Below are 22,950 nucleotides of genomic sequence, written 5' to 3'. Positions count from 1 at the left end.
ATACATGGATGGAAATGCTATTTGAAAGTTTTTATCTTCTTAGTGGAACATAAAAGGAATGCTGATAAACACATATATTGGGAGACAAATGCATGCTTTTGCTACTTTGAGTTGGCTCCAGATCTATATCAAATCTCATTGTCTTGAATTCCTTGGAGGAAGTACATTATACACAGAGAAATGATGGTACTTTTAAAAGCTTATTTCAATATATTTGGAAAAAAAAAATCTCTTTTTCCTTAGTTGTTTCTATTTTAGTGCTAGACCAAAAAAAAAAAAAAAAAAAAAAAAAAAAAAAAAAAAAAAAAAAAAAAAAATAGGTGGCAGGTACAAAAGTTATTTCCATTCAGTGACTTAGGGTCAACAGGTCAGAAAGTTTAGCAGAAAGACTCTGACTGTGTGGTCAGTTGTTCTTTTATTTCTATGAATATTAGTTCTAAGGTGTCTTAAATAGAAAAACCATGGCTCAAGTAACATATAAAATGGAAACTAATGATGTATAGTTTCCTCGATATTGTAAGTAGTATGTAGGCTACTGGTAATACCTACTTGGATGCAAATGTTATGTGAATAATTAGTCTGAATTATTTGGGAATAAAGACGAGGAAAAGTATAAATGTTCAGTATAGGTATAAAATTTCTAATCTAAGGTATTTATTTATGACAGTTTTTTTTTCCCGTGTAGTCCTGGTTGTACTGGAACTCACTGAATAGACCAGAGTGGCCTTGAACTCAAACTCACAGAGATCTGACTGCCTCTGCCTCCTGAGTGATGGGACTAAAGGCGTGAACTATTATTATACCTGGTTCAATTTAAGGATGTTTACATTTACAGAGGCACCACTCAAAGATGCAGATGTTCACGGTGTATCAGTTACCCTGGTGTTTAGTGGATAGTTGGTAAATGTCTTCAGCAGAAGCTTCCCTCCTGTAGTCTATCAATTCACATTAGCCAAGGAAACAAGGACTCCTTCAGCTGCAGTGTCCGGAGAGTAAGCATCACCTAGTGGCTCATGCACTGCTTACAGGGAGCTTCCTGAGAATTGCAAAGTGTTTGAGGACAGATACAGCTGAACCCTCAATTCCAAAAAGGCAGAACAGCTCTGTACATCCAAATAGCTGTCTCTGTGTTGGTGGAGACACATGGGAGACATTTTATACCTGAAAATGAATTACATTCAGCCCAAAGTGCCATAGGTCATACCTGTAATCCTAGCACTCAAGAGACAGAGGCAGGAGGATTGCCAAGATTTTAAGACCAGCCTGGGGTACAAAGTGAAACCCTGCCTGGAAATAAACAAAGCACCGAGCTAACAAGAACCAAAGGAAAATCCTTTGGTCATGTTGTACAGTGGCAAACACATTTTACTAAAGGAAAAACGAAAATACTATTTTTTAGCTGTCTTTTTAAACTAAGGGATAGTTATGGCTATGAGCTCGCAACTTCTTTTGTAACTACAGAATAGAAGATGGCCATGACAGTGATTCAAACTTAGTCAAAGAAACTGTCACAACACAGCTCATGTTTTTCAACCCTTCTTAGTTCCTGTGTACTTTCCAAGGGGGCAAGCTGTCCAGAGAGCCCAGCAGCTGAAGGGCACTTGCACTCTGTTTTGAGGATCTGCCCTTAGACACCAGCACTTTTTGTCAGGCAGTTCTCAAAGGCCTGTAACTACAGCTCACAGGAATCTAGTGCCCTCCTCTGGCTTCCCTGGGTGACTGGGTTTGTGTGCACAAACAATAAAATCAACAGCACCAGCTTTTCACTTGAGACTGCCTAGGGTGGGGAGGTTTGCTCACTTGGCTAAGATAAGAGGTTTGACATAGTAGATTTGAGATTTTATCCCATGACTGTCTAATACAATATGACCTCCTAGAAAATATTTTTATTTAAAAAACATAAATATGCATTTTATGGTGTAACTAGAATAAAACAATCCCCAAAATATTTTAGAAGACTTGTTACTATTGTTAATTTTAATTCCTTTATTTATGCGTTTGAGTGCATTGTCTGCATGTGTATTTACCAAGGTCATTCCTGATGGCTATGTGGAAGTCAGAAGTGAAAGGTAGTATCAGGTCCCCTGGAACTTGAGTTACAGATGGCTGTGAGGCACCACATGGCTGTTAGAGATAGAACTTGAGTCTCCTGCAAGACTTAAGCACTGAGCTGTATCTGCACACCCCTCTTTTATTAATTTGTATAATCTTTCTTTCTTTTCTTTCTTTCTTCCTTCCTTTCTTTCTTTCCATCTATGTATGTATGTATGTATGTATGTATGTATGTATGTATGTATGTATGTATCTGTCTGTCTGTCTGTCTATCATCTTCCTCTCTCCCTCTCCTTCTTCCTCCCTCTCCTCCTCACTCCTCCCCTCCCTCCCTTTCTCCCTCCCTTTCTCCCTCCCTCCCTCTCTCTCTCTCTCTCTCTCTCTCTCTCTCTCTCTCTCTCTCTCTCTCTCTCTGTGTGTGTGTGCATTCATTCCACAAAGCATGTATGGAGTTCAAAGGAAAACCTTACAGAAACTGTTCTCTCTTTCCATCATGTAGCTCCCGGGAATCAAACCCAATTCATTATGCTTGGAAGCAAGCACCTTTACCCACTGAGATATTTCACTGGCCCAGGGCTTGATTTTGAAAAACAAATAAAACTTGGTTCAAGGAGATGTTTTAGTTGATAATATGCCTGCCACTTAAGCAGGAGGGCCTGAGATGGGACATTAAAGGCCAAGTTTCAGCAGGGGGCCCTAGGGTGGAGACAGACGAATCCTAGAGCTCACTGCTCCAGTCTGTTTAGCAGTGAGCTACAGGTTCAGTGGGAGACATTGTCCTGTAGAAAGGGATCTCAGGAAACATCCAACATTCACCTCTGGTCTCCACATGCATAGGTACATGTGTTCACACAAACAGGAACCCCTAAGGAAAGGTATGTGCACACACACACACACACACACACACACACACACACTAAAACATGCTAATACACAGAGCATACCCTTTGAATGGCTCCTGCCCCCATCATTTTAGAAGGCTGCTCTTGTAATTTGCAGTTGTTTTGGTAAAATGTGGTTCACTGTGATGACTGTTACCACATGAAAGTGATGTGACAGAAGCTCTAATCTTAGAGGTGAACTTGAAGTTGTAGATAGTTATGTGGGTTGAGAATGTAAAAACTCAGCACTTCCCATCTCTTCACTGTAGATAATTTTGAACTCAATGCACAAGTACCAGCCGCGGGTGCACATCATAAAGAAGAAAGACCACACGGCCTCCTTGCTCAATCTGAAGTCAGAAGAATTCAGGACGTTCATCTTTCCAGAGACGGTTTTCACAGCAGTCACAGCCTACCAGAACCAACTGGTGAGTGAGTCCTGGACAGTTCGGTTCCTGCATGGGGGTTTTTCTAACACTGAAAAAAAGAAGCTTCTTTGGAGAAAGAGAGCCCTCGAACACGAGCCTCTAAGAGTGTACGGAGCCTCAGCATACCTTCTAGGGCCTTTATCCTACAGTGCAGGCTGCTTGGTGACGAATCCCTAACCTGAATCCACCCAGTGCACCTTCTTCAGGCACCCGTAGGCAGCTGCTCAGATTGCTAACACTCGAGATACTTCTTGAGACAAGCTTAGTCAAAACTTAGGATAAGGAAAATGGTGTGACTGTCTCTTTAAATAATAAGCTGTAGTCCTGTATTTCATTGACATCAAAATATCTAGTTATAACGTCAGGTTACATTTTTTTTTATAACTCTCAGTCACAGTCTGTATTTCCAACTTGAGCATTGTTTGTTCGAGTAAGATTTAGTCTTAGCAAATACTGGTCAATGTCCCACAAAGGCCAAGTGCTGTTAGGCCCTTGCTCAAACATTTTCTTTCTTCTTGGTCAGCAGAAGGTTGACAGCTTTGTAGCAACTATGATGCAGAATAGCGAGGAAGCTGCAGTCAAAAAATCAGGAAGTAGAACTCTTTTGAGTGTATGTAGTAAAAGGTGTCCACACCTTCAATCAACAGCAAGGCTGCTCAGAGCGCTCCACCTTGCTTTTGTTTGATTGGCACCTCTTGTCACGCAGTCTGTGATACACAGATATTGATCATGCGCCACCTGCTGGCTGAGCATCCAGCATGGCTGGGTGGGTCAGGCAGGGAAGACGCAGAGGCTCTGGGAAGGTGGGAGGAAGCTAACAGCACAGGTAGTCCTGTGCAAAGAACGTGGACTGGCCAGAGTCGATGGAGAAGGCTCATGTGCCTATAACTTCTACATGAGGTTTATTTCACAGCCGACTCTGCCATTTCCCTTACTTCTAATGTAGGGTTAAGAACTAGTCGAACTATTTTGGGGAATTGCAGGAAAGTCAGATGTGGTGCTGTATACAGCACGCCTTGGAAACCCTGAGGTCGGACTGTTGAGGAAAACAAGAGTGCTTATCCACACTTGGTCCTTAAAGTGTCGGTGATCGTGTCCTAGACATTGCTCAGCAAGGGGAGATGCTGTGATCTGATGACCTGAGTCAGATCCCTCCCTAGATCACACATACACACACACACACACACACACACACACACACACACACACACACAAATAAATCAAATAAAAAATTTGTTGGCATGTTTGCTAAGATAGATCAGTGTATAGTTGTTATGAAAAAATCACCTTTTTTGTATAAACAAAGTGTTATCCCTTTGGATCTCCAAAATGATAACACGAAAGCAGAGACTTTCAGAAAACCTCTAAGTGAAACTCAGTGAATAGACCCGAGGCTGCCACACCCTCCAGCCCTGAAAATCCGGACTTTTGACGGTGCTCTCACGTGTATTAGAAAGCACTCAGGAAATGATTCTTCAAGTTAGGAAGAATCCTAAAATATTCTCATGCTAAAGGGTAGTTTTATGGTACAACACCAGATGTAGGACACTTTGAGAAATTGTGTTGCTGCTTTGGGATGAAATGAAAACTTGTTATATGGAAACTTTCAATGCTGTTATCAGAATTCCCTCTAAGAGGGAGGGGTCAAAACTAGAGAGAGTAAATTACAAGTTTCTTTGTTTCATAAAACATGAAATGTGATGAATTAGAACAAATTAGGAGGGAAGCTTCTATGCAGAACATTCTAGATTTGTTTTAATAGGCAAAGGAGCAATCCTAAATAAAGACCAGCAGGCCTTCGGCCATAGTGCTTAGACCTTGTAAGGAAGGAAAGGTTTTGGTACTTGCACAACGCACCACTTAAAGGATGTTTACATGTCTAATCTTTTCAGGAATATTATCCAAGCAGAGAAATAACATTTTTATTATGCAGTATACAGCCGGGAAATTGAGGCATGTGCTACACGAATCACAGACAGTGGCTTGTTGTGCCCATCATGGACTTGAACCAAGGTGGTTAGAACTTTAGACCTTTGAGCTTAGCATCTTTCCTCAGAGGGAAAGGGTTCTTCTCCTCCAGTTTCTAGCTCTGTTGGACCCTTAGGCATTCCTTCCCAGAGAGATTCAAGATATCATCTTTCCCCCACAGTACTCACTGTTTATCTGTGTGGGGCTGTGTTCACACCAAGTATTAGTGAGTGTAGTATGGGAGTTACCATCCTCACCTAGAGGGTCAGCTGGGCCCTCTTCAGCCAATAGATCCCATGGGCATTCATGTACTAATCTCACTGAATTACTTCTTCCATCAATCTATTTACTCCGGAGAATATCAATGCTCAAAACAAAGCCTTGTAAGTAAATGGTTAGGTGAACCCATATACCCTTCACTCAGACTTCATCATTAACCTTTTCCAAGTTTGGTTCAGTCTTTCCACTCCATGTCTACTCTGGTCTGCCACTCAACACTAATGTGTTTATTTATTAATAAATAACGTGTTTATTTATCAGCCGCTCCAACAAGCATGTCCCCACAGTGGGGATATTACTTTTGTGCCCATATTGCCTTTGTCATAGCTCAGACGACTATTTATTAGAAAACACCCCTTAAAATTATGCAATAGTCAGTCCATTTGAATTTTAGTATGAACTAATAATACCTACTTCGAGCTTGTTGTGCCCCCCCAACCGGAAGTGTCAACTAAAATTCATGGTCTAGGATGGTTATTTTAATTTAAGAAAGTTCTTCCATGTTCTTCTCACTAATCTTATTTAATTCTGACATTAAACCCCAGTGGAAGTCCTGTGAGTGTTATTTTGTAGATAATGGTTAGGACATGCACCCAAGGCTACATATTTGATAAGTGCCAGACCTGTCAAGATGGTTTGGTCTTCTGGGTCTTAAGTCTTTTTTTATGACATTGCAAGGATGACAAAGTAATCACTTCCAAGTGCGATAGTTTGAAGGTTGAATCTGAAAATGTTACTGTATTAAATACGTTAAAATACTAATGAATGCAGATCTAACAGTAATTACTCCTCTTACCAAAGTTTATCCTGTAACTGATATTACAAGGGGGTTTAAATTTTAGTCACAAGAACGTGTTAACCTTTGATTGCATCGTAAAGTATAATAGGGTTAGTGGCCATCACTGCCAAAGAGCCCGCTGTTGAAGTTTCTTTCTCAATAGATCCCTGATTTAACTTCTGTAATCCATCTTTACAATGACATTTAGCATAAAACCGTCCATAACTGGGATGTGGTATAACAGGGAACTTGTGCAAATGGCTGATACATTTCCCTCAATGAATAAAACCGATACAGGTCTCCTTAGAAATAAGTTCAGGGAAGATCATTTTTAGTCTTCTTGACATACCTTTCAGCCTTCTGGAGTCAACTGTGTTTTCACCACCCCATGGAGTGTATTAATTTTCCTACAATGTACACAATAAGAGAAATAGAATGCAAAGGAAAAGCATACTGTACATGTGTACTGTCGACACTTCAAGTTTTCCATACAGGAAGAGCTAAGAAAAAGGAGGAATGATTTATAAGTTCCCACTTGGGTCCATTTCTCTCTGTCTTAAACTTTTGATGTGACTGTTGTATTTGTGTCTGCTAAATTCAAATCAAAGTTTCCCAAAGACTGTGTGTGTGTGTGTGTGTGTGTGTGTGTGTGTGTGTGTGTGTGTGGAGAGAGAGAGAGAGAGAGAGAGAGAGAGAGAGAGAGAGAGAGAGAGCTTCTTATTGAGACTAGTAGTTTTATTTAGAATTAATGAAAATGGGACCTTTTTATCCATTTTTTCCTCTGCTTTTTGCAAGGGATGATTGTATTTCTTTACATTATTAGATAAATGCTAAATACATTACACTTTCAACAAACTATTTTATAATTTAAGATTTAAAGGTCACTGGTTGTTTTTTAGCCAGCAGATCATTGCTGTGGAGTTGAAGTGTAGGTCAGGTTTCATTTCTAAATGCCTTTGGTCAGATCTTTCCCTGATAATTGGAGAAATGGTCTCCAAGGGCCAATTTTACCTTATGGCTGGGACCCCAGCTGGACTCAGAGTTCAGTGTTATGATAGAAAATAGCAACCACTGTAAAGTCACCTTTTTTCTGCACAGCTGTTGGCGGCAACAATCTGCCTCTAACTGTGCATGCATTTACTTACAGATATAGCAATAATAAAAAAATGAATTTTCTGGTTAGCATATGCATTATGCTCTGTGTCACTGCAATTCTAGTAAAAACATGTCTTCGCATGTACTTGAACATACAAACTGCAGGGTTTCTCATATATTTATATATATACATAGTGTTATTTATTATTATATATAGTGTTATATATATATAACACTATATATAATATATATATATAATTATATATATAGTGTTATTCGTGCTTGCCAATATTTCTCTTGAACAAGTGAAAAATATTTAAAAATTTTTGATTTGGGGTCTGGAAAGATTATGCCACAGTTAAGAGCACTGACTGCTCTTCCAGAGGCCCTGAGTCCAATTCCCAGCAACCACTGGTGGCTCACAACTATCTATACCAGGATCTGCTGTCCTCTTCTGGCGTGCAGGTGGACATGCAGATAAAGCACTCATAAAGTAAATAATAAAAACTGATCTGGGCATGGTAGAGAGATGGTTCATTGATCAAGAGCATTCATTTATTGCTCTTGCTGAGCATTGGGGGCTGGGACCTTGCATTCATTTCTGCAAAATTTTAATTACCTCTAATAACCCCAGTTCTAGGGATTTAGATGCCATCTTCTGGCCCCTGTAGTTAAGTTACCCACATACATGTGCTAAGCATCAGCTCACCCAGGCATACACATACACGTAAAATAAAACATACATCTTTAAAAAGTGTCTTTAAAAACCGTCTCTAATTTTGGAACAAATGATATTTGGTGGCTGATTCTTTTTGAACCCTCTCTTTATTCCAACCTTTGGGAAAGATGGCATAGGTCAGCAGCATTGTGGGCTCCAGACTCCCCATGCTGGGGTTGCACAGAGACCAGGTACAGTCGCTGCCCTTGGCCACATCCTGTCTTTCTCTCTCATAGCCCCTCTTCCCACTATCCCTGGTTTGCAAAGGGAGATAAGACTGCACCTTCAGAAGCAAGTTTTTATGTTTTTAATTTAAATACCATCATGTGACCATTTATGATATTATTATCATACCAGTGGCTCATCTGTGTGGGGAGGGAGGTAAAAGCTACATTTTAGCTTTGCAAAAGTAGTTCACATGGAGAAAAAATTAAAAAGAAAATAATGTCTTTCTTTACGGTGAAAAGAGAAAAGATAACGTAGTTGCCAATAAACCTTGGATATAGCCTGATTTTTCAAAAAGTTGTATTTCATACTTTGTTTTAATTGCTTCCTCCTCTATGTGAAAATGGAGGCTGTCCCACACTCCGTAACTCCTTTTCCTTGCTCCTTGTGTGTGTCTCCCTCCAAAGATGGAGATTTGTATTCCCACTTTGCTCTTACATGCTAAGACTGTCTCTCAAGGCCCCCATGCCAGCAGTTCCGGTAGGAGCAGGCTGTACTTGGGTCCAGGAACTCTCTGTGCCCCGCTGTGACTATGTATCAGATGAGGGAATAGGCTGGCTGGCTTATCTGCCGGTTCCTTTAAGTGCTAACAGAAGCTTTCAATTCTGACTCTTTTTGTCAGTGCTTCCTTTGGTTTCTGCTTCCCGGCCTGATGTGTGCACAGCAGAGGTGTGATACAAAGGTTTTAGTGGGTCTTTGTGTAATGATAGTAATACCATGAGCGTCATAAATCCCCTCGTGCGGATACTTAACACAGGGGACCGATTCTTACTAAAACATAAATGTTTTTACAGCGCCTAGCTATTAAGTGACACTGAACAGAAGACTGACAAAATAACTGATTTGATTCTAATTTAGTCAAATGCAAAGAAACACGGTAGTAAGTTTATATTTGGAAGGCTTCCTTTCCTGTATTTATAAAAAAGATGTGAGTATTAGCACAGTATTGGACATGGGCTATTATAGGCCATTTAGTCTTTTTATTTACTACAGCATATAGTAAGTAACATGCACATAAAGTTAACTATGAGATGCTGCCTAGTCAGAATGAGACAGCATCTTTGCTTTCATTCTTCACTTTCTGACAATACACACATGGTACACTGTTCTTTCATGTAGGTAGTTTTCCTTTCCCCAATTGACTCCTAGTCTTTCCGTAGCATTTAAAGTAATTTCACAATCTAGTTTCTTATCTACCCTTCCTGAAAAGCTACCAAACCTTTGCTATCTCAGTCATAGCCCAGTATCCCTGTGGAGTTGTCCCTTACTCAGATCGCTCCTCACGATGCGAGACCCCTGTATTATTGGGGGCTTTGGGAAATTAACAGACTATTTCTAATTCTGTGTCTTTAACCTTGGAAATGAGATCATTATGTGCCCATTCTTTTCTTTCTAGATAACCAAGCTGAAAATAGACAGCAATCCGTTTGCCAAAGGATTCCGGGACTCTTCCAGGCTCACTGACATTGAGAGGTAATGAGAATTTTCTGCCTGCTCTTTTGTACAGATAAGATAAAAAGCTGGTTGTAAGAACGTGTTCCTTTTAATGCCAATGAATTTCCATCTTATGGTATGTAGTCTCAGCACCTTTCCTTTCCAACCACAAAGTCCACTATTGTACAGCTCGTGAGTCTTGGCAACAGCTGCTTCCAGACTTCTCAAATACTGAATTTCGCAGCAGAGAGGTTTATTTGGGTTTTGCTGTGATCAGAGACTGGGTCCCAGTGTAACTGATCATTGTGTCTTACTGATTGGTACTTTCCAAAAAAGTGGGCACTTTATAGCCTTCATATCCCATTTGCCTTCCAAAGGGATATGTTTGATAATGGAAAAAAATTATAAAGGCGATTTGGAATTTTGAAACAAGGAGGTGTAATTTAATTCAGGGCCACACAATTTCATCTGTAAAATAGACTGCCATCTTTAATAGGAGAAACGTTAAATCTGAGTCCCTGTAAGAAGAAACGGTTATGCATGTGAAACTTAACCCCTTCACAATGGCAGTTGTCCATTGTTGTTTGAGATCACTGAGTGATTGAAACCCACATGATTTCTCAAGGGGATTTATACTGTTTGGATATGCTCATGGTAAATTTCCATCCTTCATCCTCATGCTAGGTCTGACACATCTGCTGATGGGAGGAACACCCCATAGGTACCAGGTCCCTTACTTATTGTATCTTCATATCTTTGTGTGACTCTACTGTTCAACGGCCACACATTTCTGCTGTCTTTTTTATTGTCTACCACATGGACGAATCTGACCGTGGCATTTTTGTCCATCTTGTCTTGGCAACTCAAACGGAAGGTTAATTATGTATTAGCAACTTCTGGACAGAAGTTAACTCTTCTTAAACCTGCCGAAGGAATAGTGTGAGTGGTTGGTATACTCCAAGGGAACAGAGGTAGAGGCTCTGTAAGGAGGCAGAGAATCTGACAGTGGGTCAGAGGTGGTGAAATCAGGAAAGCACCTTAGGCAGTTGGATGGACACCTATTGTAAGTTTCAGAGAACAGGCTTGTCGGAAAATTGTGGGCAGTGACATTTATAAAAGCCCACCGCAAATCTAAAGTGCAAAACTGTTTCTGAGTTTCTCATCTCAGATGAGTATTGCATCTAACCCTTTAGGCCCTGTCTGAGTAACTTCGAATGGTCTTTGTGAACAGATTTTAGAATAAAAATAGCCCTGTGGCTGCACACATGCTCATGAGACAGGAGCACCCAGCCTGGCTGCCCTTTAGAACAGCAGATTTGATAATGCATGTGGCCACATTTTCCATTTATTGAATAAGCCTCCTGATGGGGCAGCACTCACTTGTATGTGAAGCTAAGTGGCTGGAGATGGTCCTAAGGCCAAGAGAGCACTCTGACGTGACTAGCTGAAAGTTTGCAAGATGACCTAAGTGGTGTGAAACTGGCCAAGGTTTTGGATTTCATTTCCAGGTATTTAAGTCTGAATTTTTCCTAAATAGCCTTTGGGGATGGGACAAATCAGATCAATTGATCTTTAGAGACCTAAAGAAATTAAATTAGTCTGGAGTCAGTTACTGCACTAAACCACGTAGTAATTGAATTGTTCCTTGTAACTGATTGGAAACAGCCCTATCTGTAACAATCCTGGGAGCTTTTCTTCAGAAGAGATCTGAGAGCAAAACACATTTTTTTATGACATGATGACAGACACTGCATTTTTCTACCCTAACTGAATATGATGTAATAAATATATGACCTTAATGATTTCAAGTTTCCTGCTCTAGATTTATAACTTACTGTGTGGGACAACCAAACCAAAATGCCTTCAGGATGGGACCTGCGTCCTTAGACTTCGGTGTGGCCCTTTCCGTAACTGTCAGCTCTGGGTGCTTTGTGAAGAATCATGGTTGTTCTGGCTCTAGGTTTAGCAGGCTCTGCTTAGCTGGATATGCCCTCTCTGCCCTTCCTGCTCAGAGTCTTCGTGCAGGGTCAGAGTTCTCCTGATTTGTACAAGACAACTCACACCCTTATCACATCTGGCGGCCATCTAAGAAGCACACTGGAAGGCCTTAAGTGATGACTTAGTAGAAATCAATTTCTAGTGTTTCAGACCAGGGGAAGAAAGTGTTGCTGGCCCCACATAGTAAGTAGCCTAGGACAGCTTCCCATCGGATGCTGTTCTCCACTTCTTCCATCCTTTGGGGTGGCTTCTTATAAGCATAAAAACTCACGGCTGCTTCTGAAGAAGGAAAAATAATTGGGAAAGGTTTAGAATATTTTCTCAAAATTAAGTGTTTTTGTTTACCCTTTCCACTTGACAAAAAAAAAATATTCCTTCTGAAGTGCAGAAAAAGAAAAAAGAAAAAGAAAACTGACAAAAATGTTGATAAGGAAAGAAAAAACACAAAAGGAGCCGCAGACTTCAGCGCTTGCGCACTCGCCTAGGTACTTTCCTAGGTGAACTCCAGTCACGTGATGCTGTTTTTGACTCATTTTCCCTACGGGATACGTTTACTTTTAAATGATCGTTGTATTTTTCACTTTCTACCACAATTTTAGTTATCTAGGGTCCTTCTTTTTTCCCATTATAAAAAATGCCTGGGAGGAAATATATTTCTTTACATGTTGTCTTGATTGTTATCATAGGATAAATAACCTCAGGTAAAATTGCTGGGTGAAAACATGTGTATTTATTTATTCTTCTGCTATAGCTCTATTTTACATGTCAAAAATTTTAGAAAAGAGCTGAAGTGTTTAATAATAAGAAATTATGTAGTAAACCTTATAGTTGTATGATTTAGAAAACAACGTTCGAAATACCAGCTTAGCCATTTTTAAGCATGCTATTCTGTGACATCAAGTATATTCATAATGTCATACAACCATCATCTTTATCCATTTCCAGAATGTTCTCATTATCACAAAGAGGTGGTGCTTGATCCCACCCTACTTGTTTCTCCTCCCAGCCTGAGCTCCTGGTGGTCTCCATTTTATTTTCTGTCTGTTTGAATCTGCCTAGTTAAGTTAGTGGATAGCAACACATTCTCAGATATGTTTAGCACACAGCAAGGCCTTTTCAAGAAAGACCATTTGAGCATTAAGAATGAAAAGAAGAAAGATGAACTGCCCTTCTATTTGCACCTTATCAAACGGTGGCTATCACTTCATCTTTCCTAATAGGATAAATACAGATTTTTTTCTTTAGCCATCGGCCTGCTTATTTACTGAGCTTTTGTTTTGCTTCATCTGTATCTTTTTATTGACCTATGAAAATCATGTATGTCTCATGAATACCATGAAAAATCCTTTAAGGGAGAAAGGGTTTATTTCAGTTTACCATTCAAGGGTTACAGTCTATTCTGACAGGAAGATCAAGGCAGCTGGAGCTTGAGGCCACTGCTCACATCACATCCAGGGAGCAGAGAGGGGTGAGCTTGCTCCTGCTCTGTCCCCTTCTCTGTCCACCACCCACAGGATGTAGATCTTCTTACCCCAGCAGTTACTATCTATTCATCGTCCGCATGCGTGTCCGGAGGCACGTCTCCGAGGTGGTTCCTGATTCTTCAAGTTCACAATTAACATGAAAAATCACATTTCCAGTTTACTATTCTCATTTTTGACTCACTAAAGGATTTGTTTGGATAGGATATAAAATGGACATATCACTTTATGTTTTTTCTATGTCATATCTTACTGATACATTAATTGTTTACTTAATTATGAGTCTTCCTTGATTGGGCACCAATATGTTTTTTGAGACAGAGCTTCTCTCTGTGTAGCCCTGGCCATCCAGGTTGACCTCAGATCCATAGAGGTCTACCTGGCTCTGCCTCCTGAGTGCTGGTGTTAAAGGCTCTCGCCACTGTGCCTGGCTCCAAAATCTTATCTACACTAGGTCTTCCAGTCTTTCAAGACATTGCTTTTGTGCTTTTCATAAATTGGTAGATATAAATGAATACTCGAATGTCTGAGATGTCAAATCTCCATTTTCTTGTTGCCTTTAAACTTTCTTGACATGCTTTGATCCATCTTTCGAATCACTTGACAAGTCTTCCCCCCAAATGTCATAGGGATTTTTAATGTGTTTCTGTTGAATTTATACATAAGTCCTCATGAGGACACTGATGTGTTTGTAGGATAAGAGGTCCCTTTCAGGACTACACATGTTCACCTTCTTAACAGAATGTCTTCTTATAATGAAAGACATTTTGGCATTTTCAGGTTTTTAATCCCACTTTCTTTTTCTTGGCCACATATCTGGCTCTATGAAGTTGCACCATTTAAAACAGTAGCTACCAGGACAAGGTAGCTAGTGAGAATTTGAAGAAAGGCTATCTCAAACCTGAATTTAGAAACAAGCATAAAAGGAGCCCACAGCCCATCTGAACTGTACTCAAAGCCTTAGTAAAATTGTTGTCTGTAGCTTTGTGACCCCAGGGATACTCCAGGAATGGGCTGTACCAGCCCCCACCCAGCTTGAATCCACAGATAAAAGACACAGACACACAGTAGTTCAGTTTCCACTTGCCTTTGGATGCAATTGCTGGGCGCTGTTATTTCCTGCTTAGAAAAGAATGTTCTTACTAATATTGTTATCTCTGCATTTCCTACCTTCTCTAAACTTTAGTGGTTCAGGTACATCTCAGTCCCTGCTAAACAGGCCGAAGCTTCTCCCCAAACCCCACGTGGCTGCTTGGCTTTCCTCTTTCTATAGCACGGTGAACTCTCCTTTCCTTCCTTGTGTTTGTCTCTTTTCCTCCAGTGACCTGGAAGTCCTGCCTATTCCTTCTACCCAGCAATTGGTTCATGGCTTCCTTACTGAGAGATCAAGAACCAATTGGGAAACAGGTCTTTAGAATCACAACTTCCTCTACAGTAAACAAAGTGAAAAGGTTTCATTAAAAGTTCCAAGTATTCATTAGATATTCAAATACTCTAGGTTATTGGCTTAAATAAAAGACATTTTATTTCTTATTTAAGTAGACACTAGACTATTATAGAATCACATACATAGCTAACATTATATCTTACTAAAAAGTTCTACACTAAAGAGTTTGAATGAGAAAGTTTGCTGTGATAAATAGAATTTCAAATTAGAAATATGACTTTTTTTAAATTAAAAAATGATCAAAATCCCCATGTCTTTGGCATTCTGTCATTGTAATAAACACAAAGGTTAATTTAAAATCTTTTAATGCATGTTGATTTTCCAATTAGATTGCTGTACAGTGATTGCTGTATTATTATTATTATTTAGCAGTTATATTTTTAAAACATTTTTTCTTTGTGACAATAACTAAGGTATATTGTTGAAAAATAAGATCTCTTTTCTCCCTGCTTCACCTGTAGGGCTTTTTGTGTCTTATCCCAGTATAAAGCCAACTGTACAAGCCTTGATTTGTCCCCCCAGATTCAACCATTAGACTGGATATTGCTTTTGCTTCTCCCTCCCTGCTAAAAGCACCCGAGGTTTTACAAATCTAACCCCGAATATGCTGCCACCCGTCACGTCATTGCTCCCACATCAAATTGCTCCGGATGTAGTCATGACTGAATCTTCCTTATTCTCTGGCCAGTCACCTGGGAGGAGCTCTTGGCCCCTTTTTTTCTGTCTTCAATCAGTTGATGACTTTTAGCATCTAATCCTTCAAAATATGCCATGTTGCTTACACCACACAGATGGTCCCCTTTTCCCTAAATTATGACACTAATTTTTTACTTGATTTGTTTTGGCTCTGCCCTTTCTGTTCTTCAGTCTACTTCAATAGAGCAGTCATAATGGCTTTCTAAGCGACAGGACACTAGGTTGCCTCTCCCCTGCACATTATACTCTACTCACCAAAGGCCAGTGAACTCTATCTACCCTGTCTCCTAGTGCATTCCTCCTTCTCTCTCTTGCCCATTTGTTTTAGACATTCTGGTCTGCTTGCCTTTCTTCTAGCATGCATAGGTTAAATGAAAACGCTTAGGTCCTCCATCCATCTCTCTCCCAGCATTGAACTCGCTGCTCTCATATCTGAATGATGTAAGCCTTTGCATTGTATTTTTGATGTCTAAACTTAGTGTCTGGAAGTATTAATATCCAAGTATTATTGCTGCTAAGTTGTACTGTTGGTGATGTGTGTTTAAAAATATCACTCCATATATCTGGAAAAGTTGTAAGGGCCTTTGCGTTTTCTTAATAAAAAATTAAGCTTCTGTAAGTCTGTTGACAGCTATTTGCACAGGGCTTCTCTGAGCTGACGCTGCATCTGTGACAGCTGCTACTGAGTCTGAGTCCTGTTTAAGACAACTGTTTGCTTTGCTCCTAGTACTGAAACAGGATTATTCCATATGTGCCGAGCAGTGAGTTACATAGTTGGCATTACTGTAACTTCCAAACAACCACTTGCTAAGACATTCATGTCTATTTTACAGATATGGCAAATAAAGCTGAGATTGATACTTTGTCATTATTCACAGGAGCTGTCACAGATGAGCATCAAAGCCAGTTCAGTGTGTCAAAAACCAAGGTTGTCTAGGGGGCTTTCCAACAATTATTCACAAGCTCTATCCATCTGTCATTTCCTTAGGCTTTAACTCACCAAACAATCTTAAGTTAACCTATTGTTAATTATTAACAAATTCTTCCAGGTGAGGGGATGTCAGGTGAGGTATTGTCAACTGAGGAGCTGTCAGATGAGAGCCTGTATATAGATAGAAAACGTGTTCTCTCTCTCTCTCTTTCTCTCTCTCTCTCTCTCTGTGTGTGTGTGTGTGTGTGTGCGTGCGTTTTCAGGTACAGGTTTAGAGAACAGGCAGTTTCTAGAGGATAGCATCAAGCAGGTAAAGACCACTGAGCTGAAGCCTGAAGATACACCTAGAGGGTTCTTTTTGTTTTGTTTTGTTTTTTGTTTTTTAAAGATTCATTCATGGTGACTGAGTATGCTTGTGTGTATGGGTGTGTGCACACATACCTGAATGTATGTGTGTGCAGGTGACTGCAAAACCAGTGAGGGTGCCGGATCCCATGGAACTGGAACAACGGGTGACTGTGTGGGTGCTGGGAACGAAAACTGAGTTTTATGCAAGTGTATTATATGCTCTCAACTGCTGAGACATGTTTCCAGCCCTGTCCTTAGGAGTTCATGCCTGGATGTCTCACTTACTAGGCAATCTGATGTCTGACTGGTGCTGCCTTACCATGGTTATACTCCTTATTGTAAATGTTTCCATTGAGTGCATTGCTCACATGTGCATGGTAATCTCACAGGTTTGCTTTCTTTGATATGGTTTGAAGCATGCCCCTGAGTTAAATCAGCAGCACCATAAGTGGTATTGTTTTTGCTTCTGTAGCTGTTTATTCAGTCCACACTGCATGGTTGTGCTAGTCCAATGGTGGCAATGGTGGTACAGACACAGCAGCCTTAGTACTTGGGCTCAGAATGAATCAAGTTCCACTGTATAAAACAAGAGTCCTATGTGGAAGGCAAAGCCTGAAACTGCTGTTGTCTACAACACGGTGCACAGCCTCCTGTCCACAAATTCCCCTCTCTAATGATCATTGATTTTTCAGTAACAATTACCTTTAAATGTCAGACCATCACCTTTAAATTCTAGAATGAAACAATTGTGAAATTGATATGTTGTTGTTTTGAAATGCGAATGAAACTATAAACTTTCCTATCCTAGAAAATAGGAAATGGGGTCTTCCTTACCTTAGCCTTCATCAACCAGTAATCTTTAGACGGTCTGCCAGATTTGTATCCCCGTAGCGTTTCTGCCTTCCCTGTCTTTGTAAAACATTCAGCACAACCATCGCAGTCCTCTTCTCACACTCATTGTTTCTGTTCTCTCTCCATCAATTGAAGTTGGATCCTTTTGACTCTGAGTTGCTAGCAAACATATAATCATTGGTTTTGGAAGGCCACACGTGTGCCATCTTCTTCACGCAATGTGTGACTGATTTATGTTTCTGTAACTAAGTACCCCAGAGCACTTACATAGTATTTCAGACCATGGTTGGCAAGCGATGTCACTTTGGATCTGAGGTGAAACAGAGTGCCATGGCTTGGGACTACGTGTCATGGCTGTGGGACTGTGGCAGAGGAGACTCCTGTCATACCTCATGGTTCTTCTGAGGGCAAGGACAAGGTATATATCTTTTATAAGCACTCTCCCAATGACCTTCTTCTTTCACTGAGGCTTCACCACAGAAACCCATTCAGCTAGAAACTCCTCAATGAACTATCTATTAATGAGAACAGGATCTTTACAATCTTTTGAACTTCTAATAACCATAATCACATCAGCCTTTGGGGCCTTTAGAAATCTAAGCCACAATAGGAGTCCTAGTATGTCTGTTGTCATGCATAAACTTGATGTCATGGTATTTTTCCTTGAACTTTTTCAATCTTCCTTCTAAGTGTATGGTGGGCAACATTGTTTCTGGAGAGACATGAACTAATGTCTTCTCTCAGATCAAGAGCTGAGAAGAAATAAAAGATATAAACTGAGTCTAATTTGGTGAATTACTGGATTTTATTGGCTACTTACAGGAGTATAGATGAGTTACTTTTATAAGTAGAAATGAGTCAATGACAGCTGCATCATGAGAAACTCACCTCAGCTTATTGGATAGCATCTCTCATCAGTCCTTACAACTTATATATGATCGGGGAAGGTGGAAGCCTAGTACATCTGGTCAGTTTTAGGGACTTCCTGAAGCATGTGAGTTGTTTTCTTCCTGGGTTTTATAGAGCTTCCCTGTAGGATAGGTTGATTTATCCATTTTGAGCACTTTGCATCTTAATGAACTTCCTTCCAGAATTTCATTTACCTCAGAGGAAATTGTACACAACACTCTATCATTTACCTTTTATAGATAATGGGATAAATGCTAATGCCTAGCATTATAGTTATATAGTTTTTAGTTATAGGGGGCTTACCTGTTTCTTTCTTTATGTTTCTAAAGTGCTTCTTTAACTTTAAAGTTCAGACACAAATATTTGTCCATTGTTAGCATTTAAATATGATTAATGTTTTTGTGTTGTTAAGAAGTTTTTTTAAAGATTAAATTATTTTATGTATATAGGTACATTTTAGCTGTCTTCAGACACACCAGAAGAGGTCATCAGATCCCATTACAGATGGTTGTGAGCCACCATGTGGTTGCTGGGAATTGAACTCAGGGCCACTGAAGAAGCAGTCAGTACTCTTAACCACCGAGCCATCTCTCCAGACCTTATTCAAAAGTTTTAATTAAGCGCAGGAGGAACTTTATCCTTTCTCTCTTCCTTGCTGCTGTTTTTGGTGCTCAAAGGCTCCCCTCAGACCTTCTATCACTCGTGCTGTGCATATACAGCTTTCCTGCTCTTTTTTCCTTTCCTATGTTTCTTCAGTTTTTGTTTTGACTCTTGGCAGAATGTATCAGTCTTCTAATTTGCTTTCTGCTTTCTGGAGCATTTAATAACCCGTTGTCAGTGCCTACTAGGTTTCTCTGAAATGTGGTGATTGCTATTTTATTATTTCAAAAATATTTAACATGTTCAAAATGTTCCCATTTTATGGATCCTGGCCCCAGTTTTATTCATCTAATTTTCTTAAATGTCCAAATTAAAAAGTACAACCTAGAAGTTTTAAATGTTGTCTTCCTGTCGTTCACAACAAACCCACTTCAAAAAATACATCTTGTTATGTTCACTCAGTACCTTTTTTTCTTTTGATCGTTGAGTGTTTTATAATGTCCCCCCTTCAACCTCATTGATAGGAAAAAATGTTTGCTTGATATTAGAAATCAAGATGACTTCTGAATAAAAACGCGTGGTGGCTGGTTAGCTCTTCAAACGGAGGATAGAGAAGGCAGCGAATTCCTTGTCGTTCCGCAATATGGAAACTTGGATTCTGTGTGGTAGGGAGTTGGATCCCTTGTGTGGAAGTGGCTGGTGTAACTCACCTATCTGTCTCAGTAACAGAGCTCGTTTGTGCCAATCTCCAGCCATTCCCAGCTGAGGGAGCACACACCCTCCCCTAGAGAGAGGCAATCTGGGTCAGAGATGGTACCCTTCAGGATACCAAGTACACTGTGACCTTGCTGGCCTTTCTTCCTTTAGAAGTGTGAAACCTGCTGCCCATCAACTAGACTAAGCTGGGGCTTAGATGAACCGAACCACAGGTTTCTGGTTTATTGATCTCAGGTAGCATTCCTCTTTATACTGGTGAATGGCACATAGGTAAACATCTCCATTCTCTTTCAATTTGTAAGTGAAATATACAAGTATGTAATCATGTAATCAGCACTCTTCTTCATTCTTTGGGTTTCTCTTGACATGTAAGTAGGAAAGGAAATAAAATACATAAGTTTATATTACCGTGTTGCTTTAGAAGCCATATTGAGAATTTTAGAAAAACTATTCTAAAACCATGAATAAAAAGTACATCGAATAAAACGTTTAAATATGAGTCTAGGACAGAAGCCTAGTGAGATGTAAACATTTTTGTTGGAACACAGTCATGTTTTTTAGTGTATACATTCGATGTAGCTTCTTTGTTACAATCACAGAGTTAAGTAAACAACATAAGAACCACAATGTGGGGGGGGGGGCATATTGGTTATGTAGTATGGCTTTAAGGGGCTGTGGAATGTTGACAGCCATGTGACTACCCAGGAAGCAATCGTATCTCCTTCAGGTGATTTTTTTCTTTTTTCCTTTTCTCTTCCCCTTACCCCCTTTTGAGATAGGATCTCTTAACAGGAGCCTTGAAGCCCATCTTTTTGCTGTAGCTACTGAATGCTGGCAATACAGACATGAGCCAACACGCCGGGCTTGGCTTTCCTTTCATCGGAGATAAATCATAACGGCCTTGCTTTATTCTGAAGTCCAGATGGTGATGCTGGCAGATGTCTGCTCGCATCTCTTTTATGTTTTCACACTGGCCGCGAAGATGGTTTTAGGGTCATTTTAGCACTTGTGGCTCTGGCTGGAAGATGACAAGGGCTGGGTGAAGATGACGAGTGTGGGGCGGGAGAGCGACAGTGTGGGGATGGCACTTGAAAGACCTCCTGAACGTTTGAAAGATCTGTGTTGCTTTTGCATCTTTTGTAATCTTGTAGCTCAGTTATTATGAATAACTGAAATATAGCTTTATTATGTTATATATGGTTTGCTGTGTGGCACATCTCCAATGTGCCTGCACTGGGATGTGGTATCTTTGGGAGGTCACATAGTTATTGTATCATCAAGAGTGATTAATTTTTTTTCCCTCTAGAGAATGAGGTTTTATTCAGGAAAGTTTAGGTTATCTACACAAAGAGTGAGTGGTTATAAAATAAACCTGTCTTCCTTGGCTTATTTTCTTGCTTTCTTTACCACACTGTGGCCTCTTTTTCTTCTGGGCACATTCTTGCCATTAAAACATGATATTGTCAGTTGATGTCATCTGCCACATTAAGAAGCAGTATGAGGATCTCTTCAGACAGATCTGATCTTGGCCCTAGGAAGGTGAGCACGAATCTTGGTTCTTTCATTTCTTAAGACCACAAGACAGATGAACATCTTTTCTTTATGGACAACCCAATCTTAAGTACTCTGTTCTAGTGGAGAAACAGAAAGAGGCCATGTACCTTTCTCTGCCTTTCAGAGGACCGGGTACTTGAGAGCCTTTGAAGAATTGATATGTAAGAAAGCATGAAACAGGTATTAAACCATTCCTATACCATTAAACAATTAGACATTAAACAATTAAACATTAACCAATTAGACATTAAGCGATTAGACATTAAACAATTAGACAATAAGTGATTAGACATTAAGCAATTAGACATTAACCATTTAGAAACCCCCTTTTTCTTTGCTTCCATTTCTCTCTGTTGTGTGGGCAGAATTTTCAGACAGGGACTCTCTGTAGCAATGCATCTCTGTGTCTTTCTTTTACCCATTAATGGGACACAGAGGGGAAGGTGGCATCAATTCTGAAACTTCTCTTGCTCACTCCTCCCTATACCAAGCTTCCTTCCGATGAGTTGCCCTTTGAGGACAGTTCAGGACTCTTTCCATACTAAGTTCTAGTGCATTTCTATGTTCACTTCATTGTATCGCTGAGAGTGAGGCTGATAAGTTTAGAAGTGGGAGGACAGTCAGGGCTGAAGTGCAGTCGAAGGACTGAAAAGATTTTTTCTCTCCACAGACCTTGTCCAGGTCTCTGGAAGGTGAGCCATTTCTAGGGAGCTCAGCGGGAGAATTGGATGAATGCTATACTCCGGAATCCTTCTGGCTGTCCCACACTAGAGACATTTCCTTAAAAAAAATCCACTTCCACCCTGTTATTTGAGATATACAGTCGTTTTCCCCACAGCTGAGACTTTCTGCAACATGGTTGTGTTTCCTTAGTTCATCGCTACTTTCAGCATCCTCCTCTGCACTTTCTTGCTTATGTTTGTAATTCCTCCTTAGTGCTGTCGAGCTCTGAGAAAGAGAGGACTCTGCAACTCAGGGCTCGCCAAGAGGCCATGAATGCTATAAGCTGACAGTTGTTAGCCGAGTACCTGACAGAATTGTTTTTCTTATTTTTCTTAGCTCTGGAAAGAATAGATTTGGGCCAAAGAGAATATTGTTTATATCTGTTTCTTCCTCTTTCTCTTTCCCTCCCTCCCTCCCTCCCTCTCTCTCTTTCTCTCTCTCTCTTCTTCCTTCCTTCCCGCTTCCTTCCTTCCTTCCTTCCTTTCTCTCTTTCTTTCTTTCTTTCTTTTTTTCTCTCTTTCTTTCTTTCTGTTTTAAAGAAGGGAACCAGTTGTGGCTGGAGAAAACAAATGTAACCTCATTCAGCCTGGCAAATACCATTGTTGCGGTTTGTATCTCGGTGTGCCAATTTTCCCAGTCTTTCATCTGTATTTTGGTTGTATTTGGAACTGTTTTTTACAAAACATGTGGCAAAATGCTTGCAACATCTTCAATAAGTATGCCTAAGGGTTTATCGGGATTTGTTTATAGGCTGAGTTCTCTGCACTTTACCTAAGAGATTATTCTAGTCATAGCTGGGATCTAAGGAAATGTAACAGCATACAGCTCATGTGCTT

At 40.1% G+C, this 22,950-nt stretch overlaps 1 protein-coding gene across 1 annotated transcript in view; it reads left to right on the top strand.

Annotated features, from left to right (window-relative positions):
• The window catches only part of TBX20 (T-box transcription factor 20), a gene marked incomplete at both ends in the record, with an annotated part of 46,451 nt that overhangs the window by 10,714 nt on the left and 12,787 nt on the right, over positions 1-22,950 (top strand). Inside the window, 2 exons of the mRNA XM_080930032.1 lie at positions 3,203-3,361; positions 9,821-9,897. Coding sequence (XP_080786158.1) covers positions 3,203-3,361; positions 9,821-9,897 — 236 coding nt within the window. The remainder of the gene's footprint in view (positions 1-3,202; positions 3,362-9,820; positions 9,898-22,950) is intronic.

The sequence above is a fragment of the Micromys minutus genome (assembly GCF_963924665.1).
Source record: "Micromys minutus genome assembly, chromosome: 16".
Classification (NCBI taxonomy): Eukaryota; Metazoa; Chordata; class Mammalia; order Rodentia; family Muridae; genus Micromys; species Micromys minutus.
Note: the sequence above shows the minus strand (reverse complement) of the source record. Positions and strands in the feature narration are given on the sequence as shown.